Source organism: Aethalodelphis obliquidens, unplaced genomic scaffold, assembly GCF_003676395.1.
Source record: "Aethalodelphis obliquidens isolate GAN/ISIS:26980383/991018 unplaced genomic scaffold, ASM367639v1 scaffold18, whole genome shotgun sequence".
Taxonomy (NCBI): Eukaryota; Metazoa; Chordata; class Mammalia; order Artiodactyla; family Delphinidae; genus Aethalodelphis; species Aethalodelphis obliquidens.
The window spans coordinates 1,814,007-1,828,236 of NW_020837962.1; the positions used below are offsets into that span (position 1 = coordinate 1,814,007).

At 37.8% G+C, this 14,230-nt stretch overlaps 1 protein-coding gene across 9 annotated transcripts in view; it reads right to left on the reverse strand.

The window, feature by feature from the left end:
• MRTFB (myocardin related transcription factor B) overlaps positions 1-14,230 on the reverse strand; it is a 281,537-nt gene that overhangs the window by 126,470 nt on the left and 140,837 nt on the right. For 6 of the 9 annotated variants that reach the window (XM_027117339.1, XM_027117340.1, XM_027117338.1 and 3 more), the window contains one exon: positions 2,047-2,263. In XM_027117339.1, coding sequence (XP_026973140.1) covers positions 2,047-2,200 — 154 coding nt within the window. In that variant the 5' untranslated portion in view covers positions 2,201-2,263. Of the gene's footprint in view, positions 1-2,046; positions 2,264-11,140; positions 11,160-14,230 lie in introns of those variants that run through there. The other 3 variants (XM_027117348.1, XM_027117346.1, XM_027117337.1) reach the window with 1 other exon arrangement.

Here is a 14,230-nt window from a genome sequence, read left to right on the forward strand (position 1 = left end):
GAGGGTGACCTACTTTTCACTGTGTACCCATTGGTACCCCCTACATTTCAAGCCAGATAAGTGTATTACCTATTCAAAAAAAAAAAAGTGATTAAATTCTATAACAGAAATTATAGCCTCATAAAAGGTTACGACCAATCACAAATCAAACATGAGTGATGATGACTACCACACTGTAAGACACACAGAGAACCAAAAACAGCCCCACTGTTTTGTGAATGGTACTTGTGGTTTAGACATAAAATCTTCAGTGTCAGATTGTGCATGCATCTAAAAACTGCTGTAACTTAAACAAGAGAGACACAAATGAAGATACGCCCTGGATTTTAGTGCTAGCTGGATGATGCAGAGGTTTTCTACTGATGATAAAAACACCACACAGATACACAGGCAGAGTCTGGGCAAGATAATTTTATGAAATATGAGTGTGGATACAGCAATCCTTTTATTTTATTGCACTGCTTCATAATATGTGGTTTTAATTACATACATGTAACTAAATTAATAAATTCTAACTTTTACCATTCATCTACCTCCCTCTAAAAGTTTATAAGGGGAGGACTACCTCGTATTTGGGCTTACCTTATGTTCAGGCATACATATTCAAAAGAACATTCTTGCAAGAGAATGTGGCAAGCTATATCAAGTAAAACTACCACAAAGCATAAGCTTTCCCCTTACACATCCCTCCTTGCTACGTAGGACCATTTTCTTGAGCAACTGTATATTACTGCAACTTTATACCAGTTCAACTCTTATTTTGGTCTTTTTTTTTTTGAGGGAAATAATTTGAATATTATACTGGTCCAAGTATACTGTGTAAATTTGACCAATTTAGTCATGTTTCAGTTAATGTGGTTATACTCTCTCAGCCACTGCCTAAGATAAAGCTAGGCTCCTAACTGATGGAAGGTTCTAAAGCCATCACCAGCCAAACACAGCCTCCTGAAGGCTTTGACAGCTCCGAGCAAGATGTTGCTTTATACCACTCGCACTGGACAAGGGTTGTGCCCAAAACAAGCATCAGACACAAGTATCAGATATCTTGTTGGAAGGGAGAACAAGTACCCCCCAAAGACATGCACTGAAGAACTGAGAATAGCAGCATAAGTCTTCAATCCATTTCCCTGAATAAGATAAGGCCATTATTTGAAAAGGATCAGGAAACACTTAGAACCCAGAAGATAAGTAACAAGATACGTAAGGAAGTGCTCTACAGGGAAAGTTTTATTTCTTCTGGCTTTTAAAACTGAAATTAAAAAAACACATTTGGGATTGTAAGACTCATCAGAACTGTGGAAAGCATGGCAAATCCAGTTGAAATTCTTAATTCTTTCCCTGTAATATGTATGCTTGGTGTGTTTGTAAATTTTAATACTTTGTTAGTTTTTATGTTTTAAGTATTAAAAATAGACGTATATCATCTATCTCTACTCATTTTTGTTAAAAACTGACAGTACTGTTTTCTGGAGACTCTGGGATGCTTCTGATTAATCAGGAGAATTTCCTGAATAGATAACAAATGAATAGAAGATATTCATTTTGTATACAAGTATGAGCCAGCCGAAGACTGAGAATATGGCCACATCCTATACTCATTAATACAAAAAATACTCAGACAAGAAATTCTTGCTTTCTTAGTGATCATTAAGATAGCTCAAATTTTGCCAATTCTGAAATTAAGGTGCAACACATTGGAGATGGGGAACATGGCAGAAGAATCTAGTCAAATCCACCATCTATTTTCCCTGGAGTCAACATAGGAAGCTGCTTTTCAGTACCATGCTAGCATGAAATCTTCTGCTTGTGCTAAAATGGTTGAACCTAAAGCTTATTTCCAAAGATAACTTTGCTACTTATTGGGGAAATAATGAAAGAACTGGATAGAAAGTGAAACTCTGCCTGTTCCTCAAAACCAGCCGGCACCCCCTGAGGTTCTCTCCTTCGTAACAGGCTGCCCAATGGAACAGACCAAAAAGTTACTACCAAAGAGGGATACGTTTAGCTCACAAAGAGGTAAGCTCCCACCACACACGCTGAACTCACCATTTTTCCTTTCGTTCAGAGGGGGCAGGTGCTGACTGGACTGCAAGGAGAGTTCCTGGAATTCGTGGGCAACGGCTTCACTTTGAGGACTTGGAGCAAGATGGGCTAAAGGTCCCAACTCATCCTCGGTGTCCACTGCCCCTGTGTGATCCATTGTGTCCCAGCCACCGGCAGCAGAGGGTACGAGACGCCTCTTAACTGTGGCCTGTTGAAGAGACTGTCAAAATAAAGAATGTGTAAATAGATGGTACTTTTATTTTTCTCTTATCTGCACGAAAGTATTAAAATGGGAACCCTGGGTTCTAGTTCAGTTTCACTGCTATGTGGCAACTGCCATTCGTTTACCTTCTCTGCATTCAGGTTCCTTGTCTAACACACAGGAATATACCTCCCATCTAAAAAAGTGCTTACTAGGTAAATAAAAGTTGAAAGGTATTTTGTATAACTTTTTATACTATGGATCAAAGAAAGTTATAGTTATCGGTGTCATTACTTCATGATTTTAATGCATCCTAAAATGAGATAAAAGTCAACTAATGCTGATGAAAATAAAAAAGCAGTCTGGTTTGAAAAATCTATCTCAACTCCTACAGATCAAACAACTTTACATGAAGTCAACATTCCCAGCAACCAGCAATGTTTCAGATAATGAATCCTCTGTCAGCCTCGGTCTCAGAGTGAGAACAGAGAACAAAACTTTCAGCCAACCCACAATGGACATACAGTTCACAACAAAGAGACAAAACTTTATTTTAAGCCACTGAGATTTGGGCTTGTTTACTATCACAGCACAACCTGGCCCATTCTGACTGATACAGAAATTAGTAACAGAAGTACCAAAGACACAATAAAAACCCTAAATATGTGACATTGGCTTATGTAGGGATGAGCAGTGGGCAATAAGAAAACTGTTATGGAAAGCTGAAAGCTAAAAGGATGGTGGTCCGTATTATGCAACGGCAAAGCATCTGATAGGCTACCTGCTTAGCAGCATCCCACATCACAGTGTGTTCATCCATTCACCTATTGATGGATATTTGAGTTGTTTTCAGCTTTTGACTATTACATATAAAGATGCTATGAACATTCTTGTATGAGTATTTATATGTATGTATGCTTCCACTTCTCTTGGGTAAATACCTAGGAGGGAAGTGATTGGATTGTTCGGCAGCTGCATGCATAAATTTTAAAGAAACTAACAAACTATCCTCTAAAATGGCTGTGCCCTTGTGCTTTCCTACCAGCAGTGAATGAGAATTCTACTTGTTCTACATCCTTGCCAACATTTGATTATGGTCAATTTTTAAATTTTTAGTTATTTTAATGGGTGTGTAGTGATATCTCATGGTTTTACGTATGTATGTATGTATGTATGTATTTATTTATTTATTTATTTTGGGCGGCATTGGGTCCTCGTTGCTGCGCACAGGCTTTCTCTAGTTGCGGCGAGCGGGGGCTACTCCTCGTTGCAGTGCGCCAGCCTCTCATCGCAGTGGCTTCTCTTTATTGCAGAGCATGGGGTCTAGGCGCACGGGCTTCAGTAGTTATGGCATGCAGGCTCAGTAGTTGTGGCACACGGGCTTAGCTGCTCTGCAGCATGTGGGATGTTCCTGGACCAGGGCTCGAACCCGTGTCCCCTGCATTGGCAGGCGGATTCCTAACCACTGCGCCACCAGGGAAGTCCCAATATCTCGTGGTTTTAATTTGCATTTCCCTAACGATGTTGAGCATTTTTTTTTTTTTTGGAGCATGTTTTAATGTGCTTATTTGCCATTTGTATATCTTCTTCGGTTAATATCTGATCAAATATTTTGTTGATTTTTTTAAATAGGTGGTTTATTTTCTTATTATTGTTTCGAGAGTTCCTTACATATTCTGGACAAAAGTTCTTTATCAGATGTGTGATTTGTAAACATAGGCATACCTTGTTTTATTGTGCTTCACTTTATTGCACTTCGCAGATACTGCATTTTTTAAAAATTGAAGGTTGAGGCAACCCTGCATTGTTCAAGGCTATCAGCACCATTTTTCCAATAGCATACGCTCATTTCTTGGCTCTGCATAATTCTTGAAACATTTCAAACTTTTTCATCATTATTAAATTTGTTATGGTGACCTATGATCAGTGATCTTTGATGTTACTGTTGTAACTGTTTGGGGGTGCCATAAACCACGCCCATATAAGATAACCAACTTCATTGATAAATGTTGCGTGTTCTGACTGCTCCACCAACCGGCCATTGCCTGTCTCCTCCTTCTCCTTGGGCCTCCCTATTCCCTAGGACAGAACAATATTGAAATTAGGCGAATTAATAACCCTACGATGGCTCCTAACCCTACAAGTGAAAGGAAGAGTCACACGTCTCTCACTTCAAATCAAAAGCTGGATATGATCAAGCTTAGTGAGGAAGGCCAAAAGCCGAGACAGGCTGAAAGTGAGGCCTCTTAGCCAAAGTTAGCTCAGTTCAGAAAGCAAAGGAAGAGCTCTTGAAGGAAATTAAAAATGCTACTCCAGTGAGCACATGAATGATAAGAAAGCAAAACAGCCTTATTGCTGATACGGAAAAAGTTTTAGTGGTCTGGATAGAAGATCAAACCAGTCACAACATTTCTTTAAGCCAGAGACCAAGCCAGAGCAAGGCCCTAACTCTCTTCAATTCTATGAAGGCTATGAGAGGTAAGGAGGCTGCAGAAGAAAAGTTTGACGCTAGCAGAGGTTGGTTCATGAGATGTACGGAGAGAAGCCATCTCCACAACATAAAAGTGCAAGGTGAAGCAGCAAGTGCTGATGTAGAAGCTGTAGCAAGTTATCCAGAAGATCTAGCTGAGATAATTAATGAAAGTGGCTACAATGAATAACAGATTTTCAGTGTAGACAAAACAGCCTTATATTGGGAGGATACTTTCATAGCTAGAGACTTTCATAGCCAGAGAGAATAAGTCAAACTCCTGGCTTCAAAGCTTCAAAGGACAGGCTGACTCTCTTGTTAGGGACTAATGCAGCTGGTGACTTTAAGGTGAAGCCAGTGCTCATTCACTACTCTGAAAATCCTAGGGCCCTTAAGAATGATGCTAAATCTACTCTGCCTGTGCCCTGTAAATGGAACAAAATGGCCTAGATGATAGTAATCTATTTACAACACGGTTTATTGAATATTTTAAGCCCACTGTTGAGACCTACTGCTGAGAAAAAGATTCCTTTCAAAATATTACTGCTCATTGACAGGGGACCTGGGTCACCTCAGAGCTCTCATGGAGATTTACAATAAGATTCATGTTGTTTTCATGCCTGCTAACACAACATCCATTCTGCAGCCCATGGATCAAGAAGTAATTTCGACTTTCAAGTCTTACTATTTAAGAAATAACATGTTGTAAGTCTATAGCTGCCATACACAGTGATTCTTTCAATGGATCTGGACAAAAAGTAAATCGAAAACCTCCTGGAAAGGATTCACCATTATAGATGCCATTAAGAACATCTGCAATTCATGAGAAGAAGTCAAAGTATCAGCATTAAGAGGAATGTGGAAGAAGTTGATTCCAACACTCTTAGGTGACTTTGAGGGGTTCAAGACTTCAGCAGAAGAAGTAACTGCAGATGTGGTGCAAAGAGCAAGAGAACTAGAATTGGAAGTGGAGCCTGAAGATGTGACTGAATTGCTGCAATCTCATGATAAAGGAGTTGCTTCTTTTGAATAGTTTCTTGAGATGGAATTTAATCCTGGTGACGATGCTGTGAAAATTGTTGAAATGACAACAAAATATTTACTTTATTTACATAAACTTAATTGGTAAAGCAGTGGCAGGATTTGAGAGGACTGAATCCAATTTTGAAAGTTTTCCTGAGTAAAATGTTATCAAACAGCAGTGCGTGCTATAGAGAAATTGTTCATGAAAGGAAGAGTAATTTGGTGCAGCAAACCTCATTGTTGTCTTATTTTAAGAAATTGCCACAGCCACCCCTATCCTGATCAGTCAGCAGCCATGAACACTGAGGCAAGACCCTCCACCAGCAAAAAGATTACAACTCACTGAAGACTCAGATGATGGTTAGCAATTTTTAGCAGTATTTTTAATTAAGATACATAAATAGTTTTTTAGGCATAATGCTATTGCACACGTAATGGACTACAGTATGGTGTACTTTTATTGCCCTGGGAAACCCCAAAATTTGTGTGACTCACTTTATTGTGAAATTTGCTTTACTGCAGTGGTCGGGAACCAAACCTGCAATTATCTTTGAGGTATGCCTGGACTTTCGCCCGGTCTATGGCTTACCTTTTTGTGCTCTTAATAGTGTTTTGTAAAGAGCAGATGTTTTTAATTTGAGGAAGTCGAATTTATCAATTTTTTTCTTTTATGGATCATGCTTTTAGTGTTGTAGCTAAGAAATCTTTGATTAACTCAAGGTCACAGAGATGATCTCCCATGGTTTTTTTTTAGATATTTTATAGTTTAATATTTTACATTTAAGTCTATGATCCACTTTGAGTTAATTTTTGTATCTGCTGCGAGATACGAATCAAAGTTTTCTGTTTTTTTGCATTAAAAAACTGATTGTCCCAGCACCATTTGTTGAAAAGGTTATCTTTTCTCCACTAATTTGTCTTTGCACCTCTGTTGCAAGCCAGCTGACCATGTATATGTGGATCTATTTATTGACTCTTTATGTAGTTCCCAGAGAGAACCACAAAGGAGGAGACTCTAAATTCTGTGTATAAACTCTGCCCAAGTCTCTGGCTGACCCCTAAACTATGCACATGCAGGACAGGTTCCCAACTCCTTTTACTAAAGCAAAAATAACAGAACTGAGATCTCAGCTGCTGCTCACCATTGGAAAGACAGAGTTTGCAAAGGTGAGTTCAACAAAGTTAACTGCCTGCTAAAATAAAATGATACTCTAAGAGGGAAACTTACAGAGTCCAGAATCTCCACAACTGCCCATCCAGAATTCCATATCCAACAAAAATACCCTTTAATAATGAAGGCAAAATTGTCACCAGCAGACACACACTAGAAGAAATGCTAAAAGAATTTCTTCAGGCTGAGGGAAAGTAATGCCACATATTACTTGGGTCTCAGTAATAAAAAGCATCAGAAATGGTAAACATATAGATAAATACCAAAGACTAGTTCTTCCTCTTGATTTCTTTAACATTATCATTCCAAGTAAAAATTATAGCACCGTGTTATGGGGTTTATAATGTATGTAGATGTAATATATATGACAATTATAGCATAAAGGATGGGGGAGGGGTAACCGTATTACTACATTCTTATAAATACTTCTACACATTATAAGGAAGTTGTACCATTTTAACTTGAAGTAGACTGAGAAATTAAGATTGTACGTTGTAATTCCTAGAACAACCATTTAAAAAAAGACATAGTTTTATCTAAAAAGCCAATAGGGGTATTAAAAAGGAATTCTAAAAATACTCATTCAACTTAAAAAGAAGGAATAGAGAAACAAAAAAGAGATGGGACAAACAAAAGCAAATAGTAAAATAGTAGACCTAAATCCAACCTTATCAATAATGATATTAAATGTAAATGGAATAAACATTATGATTAAAAGAAAGATTGACAGAATGGATTTTTCAAAGTCTAAAAATGTATGTCTATAAGTGACATGCTTTAAATATGAAGACGTAAATAGATAGAAAAAGACAGGTCACACAACAAGATGCCCAGCAAGGCTGGAATGACTACATTAACATCAAGGATGTGTTAGGTAGGTGAATTTGCATGTAAAATGACTTATTTTGCTATGAAATATTAAAATATGACTCCTAGATTTTTTCAAAATTATGAATTTTCATTTCAAATTATTTATTCATATAAAATAAAATCTGTTAATAACAAATTAATTCTAAGATACAATACCATAATGCCATTTTAATGGCAAGATGTACAAACTGTGAACATTAGTGCTAATGATTTGGAAGATCCTTTAGGCATACAATTTAAAAATATTTTCATGCACTATTATCTGCACTTCATATCGAAGAATTTTTTTCAACCTATTATTCCTTGACATTATGCTCACCTCAAACTCCCACACATCCCTCCAAATTAAGAACATTATAAGCTAAGAAAATCTTTACAAAATGTAGCAAAAAGAAAAAGTGTTCAAAATTTTTAACTTAATATTCATGAACATTATTTTATTTTTTTTTTTTTTTTTGCGGTACGCAGGCCTCTCACTGTTGTGGCCTCTCCCGTTGCGGAGCACAGGCTCCGGACGCGCAGGCTCAGCGGCCATGGCTCACGGACCTACCCGCTCCGCGGCACGTGGGATCTTCCCGGACCGGGGCACGAACCCGTGTCCCCTGCATCGGCAGGCGGACTCTCAACCACTGCGCCACCAGGGAAGCCCTCATGAACATTTTTAACGGAGTACACACACTCTTTCTATTCTGAAATTCTACTACCAAATTTGCAAGCTGTCATCTAATATCTACTTAAATGATTGATAATTTTGTTTTGAAATTGAAATTCAACATCAAACATAAAGAAACACTTTCTGTCCAACAGTCTCTAATTGAGATGTTAAAGAAATGGCATTAGAATGAATTCTTTCATTGGGTCATAATCTAGTTATGAAAGTAAAGCAATCATTCAGCTTTAATAATACAAACTGTGATAAAATATTAATTTGTCTAGAACTGACAGAATGAATGACTATGGAGTTAATACGTGACACATCCCAATAATATAACTTCATTCCAAAATGAAACTAATCCAACATTTATCCAATGCTAGGTCAAAGCACAGTACAACACTAGTATAAGATCAACCTGGGATATGGCTTCTGCTCTCAAAAAACAAATCACTTCATTGTCAGATACCACACCAGAGACAGAGAAAATAACACAGGAAAAAACAAGAAGCATCACACTTTCATTTGTCCATCTATTGATTCACTCGTTATCTTTTTTTCTCAGTGGAGTCAAGATAACTGACTTATATATAACTGACTTATATATATATATAATGATCTTATATATTATTTTTTTTTGCGGTACGCGGGCCTCTCACTGCTGTGGGCTCTCCCGTTGCGGAGCACAGGCTCCGGACGCGCAGGCTCAGCGGCCATGGCTCACGGGCCCAGCCGCTCCGCGGCATGTGGGATCTTCCCGGACTGGGGCACGAACCCGTGTCCCCTGCATCGGCAGGCGGACTCTCAACCACTGCGTCACCAGGGAAGCCCCTGATCTTATGTTTAAAAAGATGCTGGGCTAAGGTAGTTCCCAAATCAGTGCTAACGTTTGTTTTGAACCAAGTGAAGTCCAAAGCCAAATCTCTTTCCACTGTACCTTACGGCTCGTAATGACTAATTCGTGTGAAACATTAATAAGTAAAGTAGTATATAATCATTGCTATATAAAAGAAATGCTAAAAAATAAAGGAGTTCAAAGAATATCAATATCAAACTTAAGAAGTTTAATATATAATCAGCCAAATGCAGACAGGCAGAATATCCAAATACACTCAACAAAAAATATTTTAGCAACAGCAAAACTGTTGTCCCTGCCCTTAAAGCGCCCCTGAATTACAAATATTAGGGAAACACCTGGCTAACAGCCCGCAAAAATTTATTTGCATTCAAACAAGATAAAACTTGGATCAAGAAGTTCAAAGACAAAGCTGACCACACACAAAAAGTAATTTCTGCATTAGAAGAGTATTTACTATTAAGTCCCATGATCAAACAAATTGAAAATTTTATATCAAACGCACTTTTGAGAAACAGAATTTTTTGTCATTGAGTTGGGTAAATTAGTGATATCAACCTTGATTGATTATTTTATGCTATCAATTCTCCCTTCAAAGCTCCTGGTGGCAATTTGTTAAACATATAATGTTAGAGCTCAAAATTTATTTATGAATATAAGAACAAAACTCCTGTCAACTGTATATGCAAAGATATTTTCTAAATATTATACAGCTGTTTCTGTATTGTGTTCTAAATAAAATTTCTTAATGGTATCAAGAATTCAGGATCAAGTCTGTTTACATTTTTGTATAAGTAACATTCTCCTCCCACTTTTATAACTGGGGAAAAAAAAACAATCACAAAAAGGAACACTTCATCCAATTTGTCCATATTCACTCATAACAATTAGGATGGAACCAGAAAATCAGAGTTCTAAAAGCATATGTTTATACACAAATATTATTTTACTACATACTGTTTTCATTAACTATTATTATTATGAAAAGTATTTTTGTTCCCCTATTTTTTCTAATTTAATTCCTGTTTTGATTACTTGAATGCACTTATATGTTCAAAGACTATGGAAGTTCATAGAATAACAGAACATTTTAGCTGAAAGGTATCTTAGAATCTATGCCTAGTAGGTGCTTCTCAACCCTCCTCACAATATGATAACCATTTGAAGAACTTAAAAAAAAAAAATTCCTAATGGGTAGGGGTAAAGGAGAGTCTCTCCATAGATTTTGATACAGTTACTTGAAAAGAATGATTCTAACGTGTAGCCAGTGCTGAGAATCACTGACCTAGTGGAACCCCCTTATTTTATAGAGAGGACAAATCATTTGCCCAATGAGTGAGAAGAGAGGTCAGAACCAAATTATTATAGCAAGTGTGAAAACAACACAATATAAGTAGGTACAAAGTGCTGTGGAAACCAAAAGAATTAAATGTCTAATTGTATTTGGGTAAGTTAGGAAAGTCTCCCAGGATGAAAAGGACTTTGCAGACACAGAAGTTTTTCTTATTAGTAAAAGTACAGTGGCATGAACAGCTATCATCCAATAGCAAAACGTCTGATGGGGCCAGTGTAGGAAGAGCATAACATGGAGAAGCAGAAGACAAGGCTGGTGCAGTGAGTTAAAGCACAGTTGTGAAGAAGTGTTAAGAAACAGTGATATGATCAGATTTGTATTTTAGAAAGATCATTCTGGCAGAGGTATGTTACCAATAAAAATCTCATGTTGAATAACCAATGTTGGCAAGGATGTGGAGAAAAGGGAACCCTCCTACACTGTTGGTGGGAGTGTAAATTGGTGCAGCCACTATGGAAAACAGTATGGAGGTTCCTCAAAAAACTAAAAACAGAGCTACCATATGATCCAGCAATCCCACTCCTGGGTATATATCTGAAGAAAACAAAAACACTTATTTGAAAAGATACATGCACCCCAATGTTCATAGCGGCACTATTTACAATAGCCACGGTACGGAAGCAACCTAAGGGTCCATCAACAGACAAATGGATAAAGATGCGGTATATATACACAATGGAATACTACTCAGCCACAAAAAAGAATGAAATAATGCCATTTCCAATAACATGGATGGACCTGGAGGGTATTATGTTTAGTGAAATAAGTCAGACAGAGACAGACAAATGCTGTATGTTATCACTTATATGTGGAATCTAAAAAATAAAACAAGTGAATACAACAAAACTGAAATAGACTCACAGATACAGGTTACAAGCGGGGAGAAGGAAGAGGGGGAGGGACAAGATAGGGGTAGGGGATTAAAAGGTACAAACTACTCTGTATAAAATAAATTAGAAGGATATATTGTACAGCATAGGGAATATAGCCAATATTTTATAATAACTATAAATGGAGTACAATCTATAAATATTTTGAATCACTATGTTGTACACCTGAAACTAATATTGTAAACCAACTATACCTCAATAAAAAAGTTAATAAATAAAATATGGTTACTGATTAGTCCAAGCTGTTATTGGGTTGGCTAAAAAGTTCCTTTGGTTTTTAAGTAAAAATAAAAGACACATTTTTCACTTTCACCAAGAACTTTATTGAACAACGTATTCACTGTTTTGTTCCACTACCTTCGGCCATTTTTCAGGCAACTTCGTAAATCCATCTTCCCCAAACTTTTTATCTTTTTGAGCAAAGAACTGTTCCAGGTGCCTTTTACAGTCTTCCAGGGAATTGCAATTTTTTCCATTAAGAGAATTTTGTAAAGACCGAAATAAATGGAAATCCGAAGGTGCTGTGTCTGGTGAATATGGCGGATGAATCAGAACTTCCCAGCCAAGCTGTAACAGTTTTTGCCTGGTCATCAAAGAAACATGCAGTCTCACATTATCCTGATGGAAGATTATGCGTTTTCTGTTGACTAATTCCAGGCGCTTTTTGTCGAGTGCTGCTTTCAGTCGGTCTAAGTGGGAGCAACACTTGTTGGAATTAATCGTTTGGTTTTCCGGAAGGAGCTCATAATAGAGGGCTCCCTTCCAACCCCACTGTACACAACATCACCTTCTTTGGACGAAGACCAGCCTTTGGTGTGGTTGGTGGTGGTTCATTTCGCTTGCCCCACGATCTCTTCCGTTCCAAATTGTTGTACAGTATCCACTTTTCATCACCCGTCACAATTTGTTTTAAAAATGGAACGTTTTCATTACGTTTCAACAGAGAATTGCATGCCGAAATACAGTAAAGGTTTTTTTTGCTTAACTTATGTGGAACCCAAACATCAAAGCGATTCACGTAACCAAGCTGGTGCAAATGATTTTCAACGCTTGATTTGGGTATTTTGAGTATGTCGGCTATCTCCCACGTGGTATAACATTGATCGTTCTCAATGACTCAGTTTGATCGCTATCAACTTCGACCATGGAGCACTGTCCAGCAAGAAATCTCCAGTACAAAACTTCACAAACCACTTTTGACACGTTCAATCAGTCACAGTACCTTCTCCATACACTGCACAAATCTTTTTTTTGCGTTTCAGCTGCGTTTTTACCCTTCCTGAAATAATAAAGCATAACATGCCGAAACCGCTGTTTTTCTTCCATCTTCAATATTAAAATGGCTACACAAAAACCAATTTTGGTAAGTTTTTTTTAAATGCACGCTGATATGACAGCCGTCACATACAATCTAACAAAATTGTTTCAAATGAAGTTAAAGACAACTAAGCGCTACTAGAGCCAGCTTAACAGAAAAAGAAACCGAACGAACTTTTTGGCCAACATTTTTAAGAATCTCACTCATGCTGAAAAGCTGACCGACTAAGTTAAGATAGTGGAAATGCAGAAGGGGGAATAAATTCAAAAAATAATTCAGAGACAACATTTCAAGCCTTAATGACTGGCTCAGTTGAAAGGTAAAGGAGAATAAAGAATTGAAGGTGGCTGACCTGGGCAGCTGGAAAAGCTGGCAGGCAGGGATGAGTAGTGGGGAAGATGAGTGTTCACTGTGAGAGACTACAGGCCCTTCAGAGGGAGCTCTGAGAAAGGCTGTGACTGACGGGACAGCTATTTGGTTTGAAGCAAATCACTTAACCTCTCAGGAATCTGGGTTCCTAATTCAAAAAAAATGGAAATGACAAATGAAAAGAAGAAAAGGGAAGAACATTTACTACATTTCTATGTACTCAGTTTGGCACTAAGTTTTTTACTCTATGCTTTCCTTACCTTTGCCCTAATGACCTCCCTGTGGGCAGGTATTACTCTCATTTTACAGGTGAGAAAACCAAGGCTTGGAAAGATTAAACAAAAGTGAGAGATTAGCGCAAAAGCCAGGATTCCAACTTCAGAGCCCGCAGTCCTTCTAAAATAATACATTTATGTGCCAAAGTTTAAATGAGTTGGAGCAAATGACTGGGAGGAACAGATGTTACTGGGGTAGGAGGAAGTGGTGCAGAGGGGAGAGGCAGCTGTGGAAGGCTCCGTGGGCGCGACTCTTCACACACGCACTGGGGGCCCACTGCCAGCTCAGTCACACCTCCGTGTAAAGACCCTGTCCATCAGGCAGTTACGACAGTAAGATGAAGAAAACACTCTCCTCGAGCAAACACTCAAGGTGCAGCTGGAATTAAACTCCAGATTGGAAGAAGATGAAATCTAAAATTGTAGATGTACTGCACATAAACAGGACACGTTTTTGACATCAGGTTATAATTCTTTCAAATAAACAACTTATAAGCAGGGTTTTTATTTGTAGCGGTTGGATTTTTACGTGTAGCCATTAAATACATAGCCGAAATGTACTATAAATATACAGAACACGGACAATACGCTACATAGAAGAAGTTATATAACTGCTCTTCTGTGCTTGAAGTGGCTGTTATAGCTCTAAACATGCCAATGTGATGATTTATTTTTTTTAACTTGCTTACTGCAGACATGTTTCAAACGAACGTTAACATGGAGCAAAATGCATACCT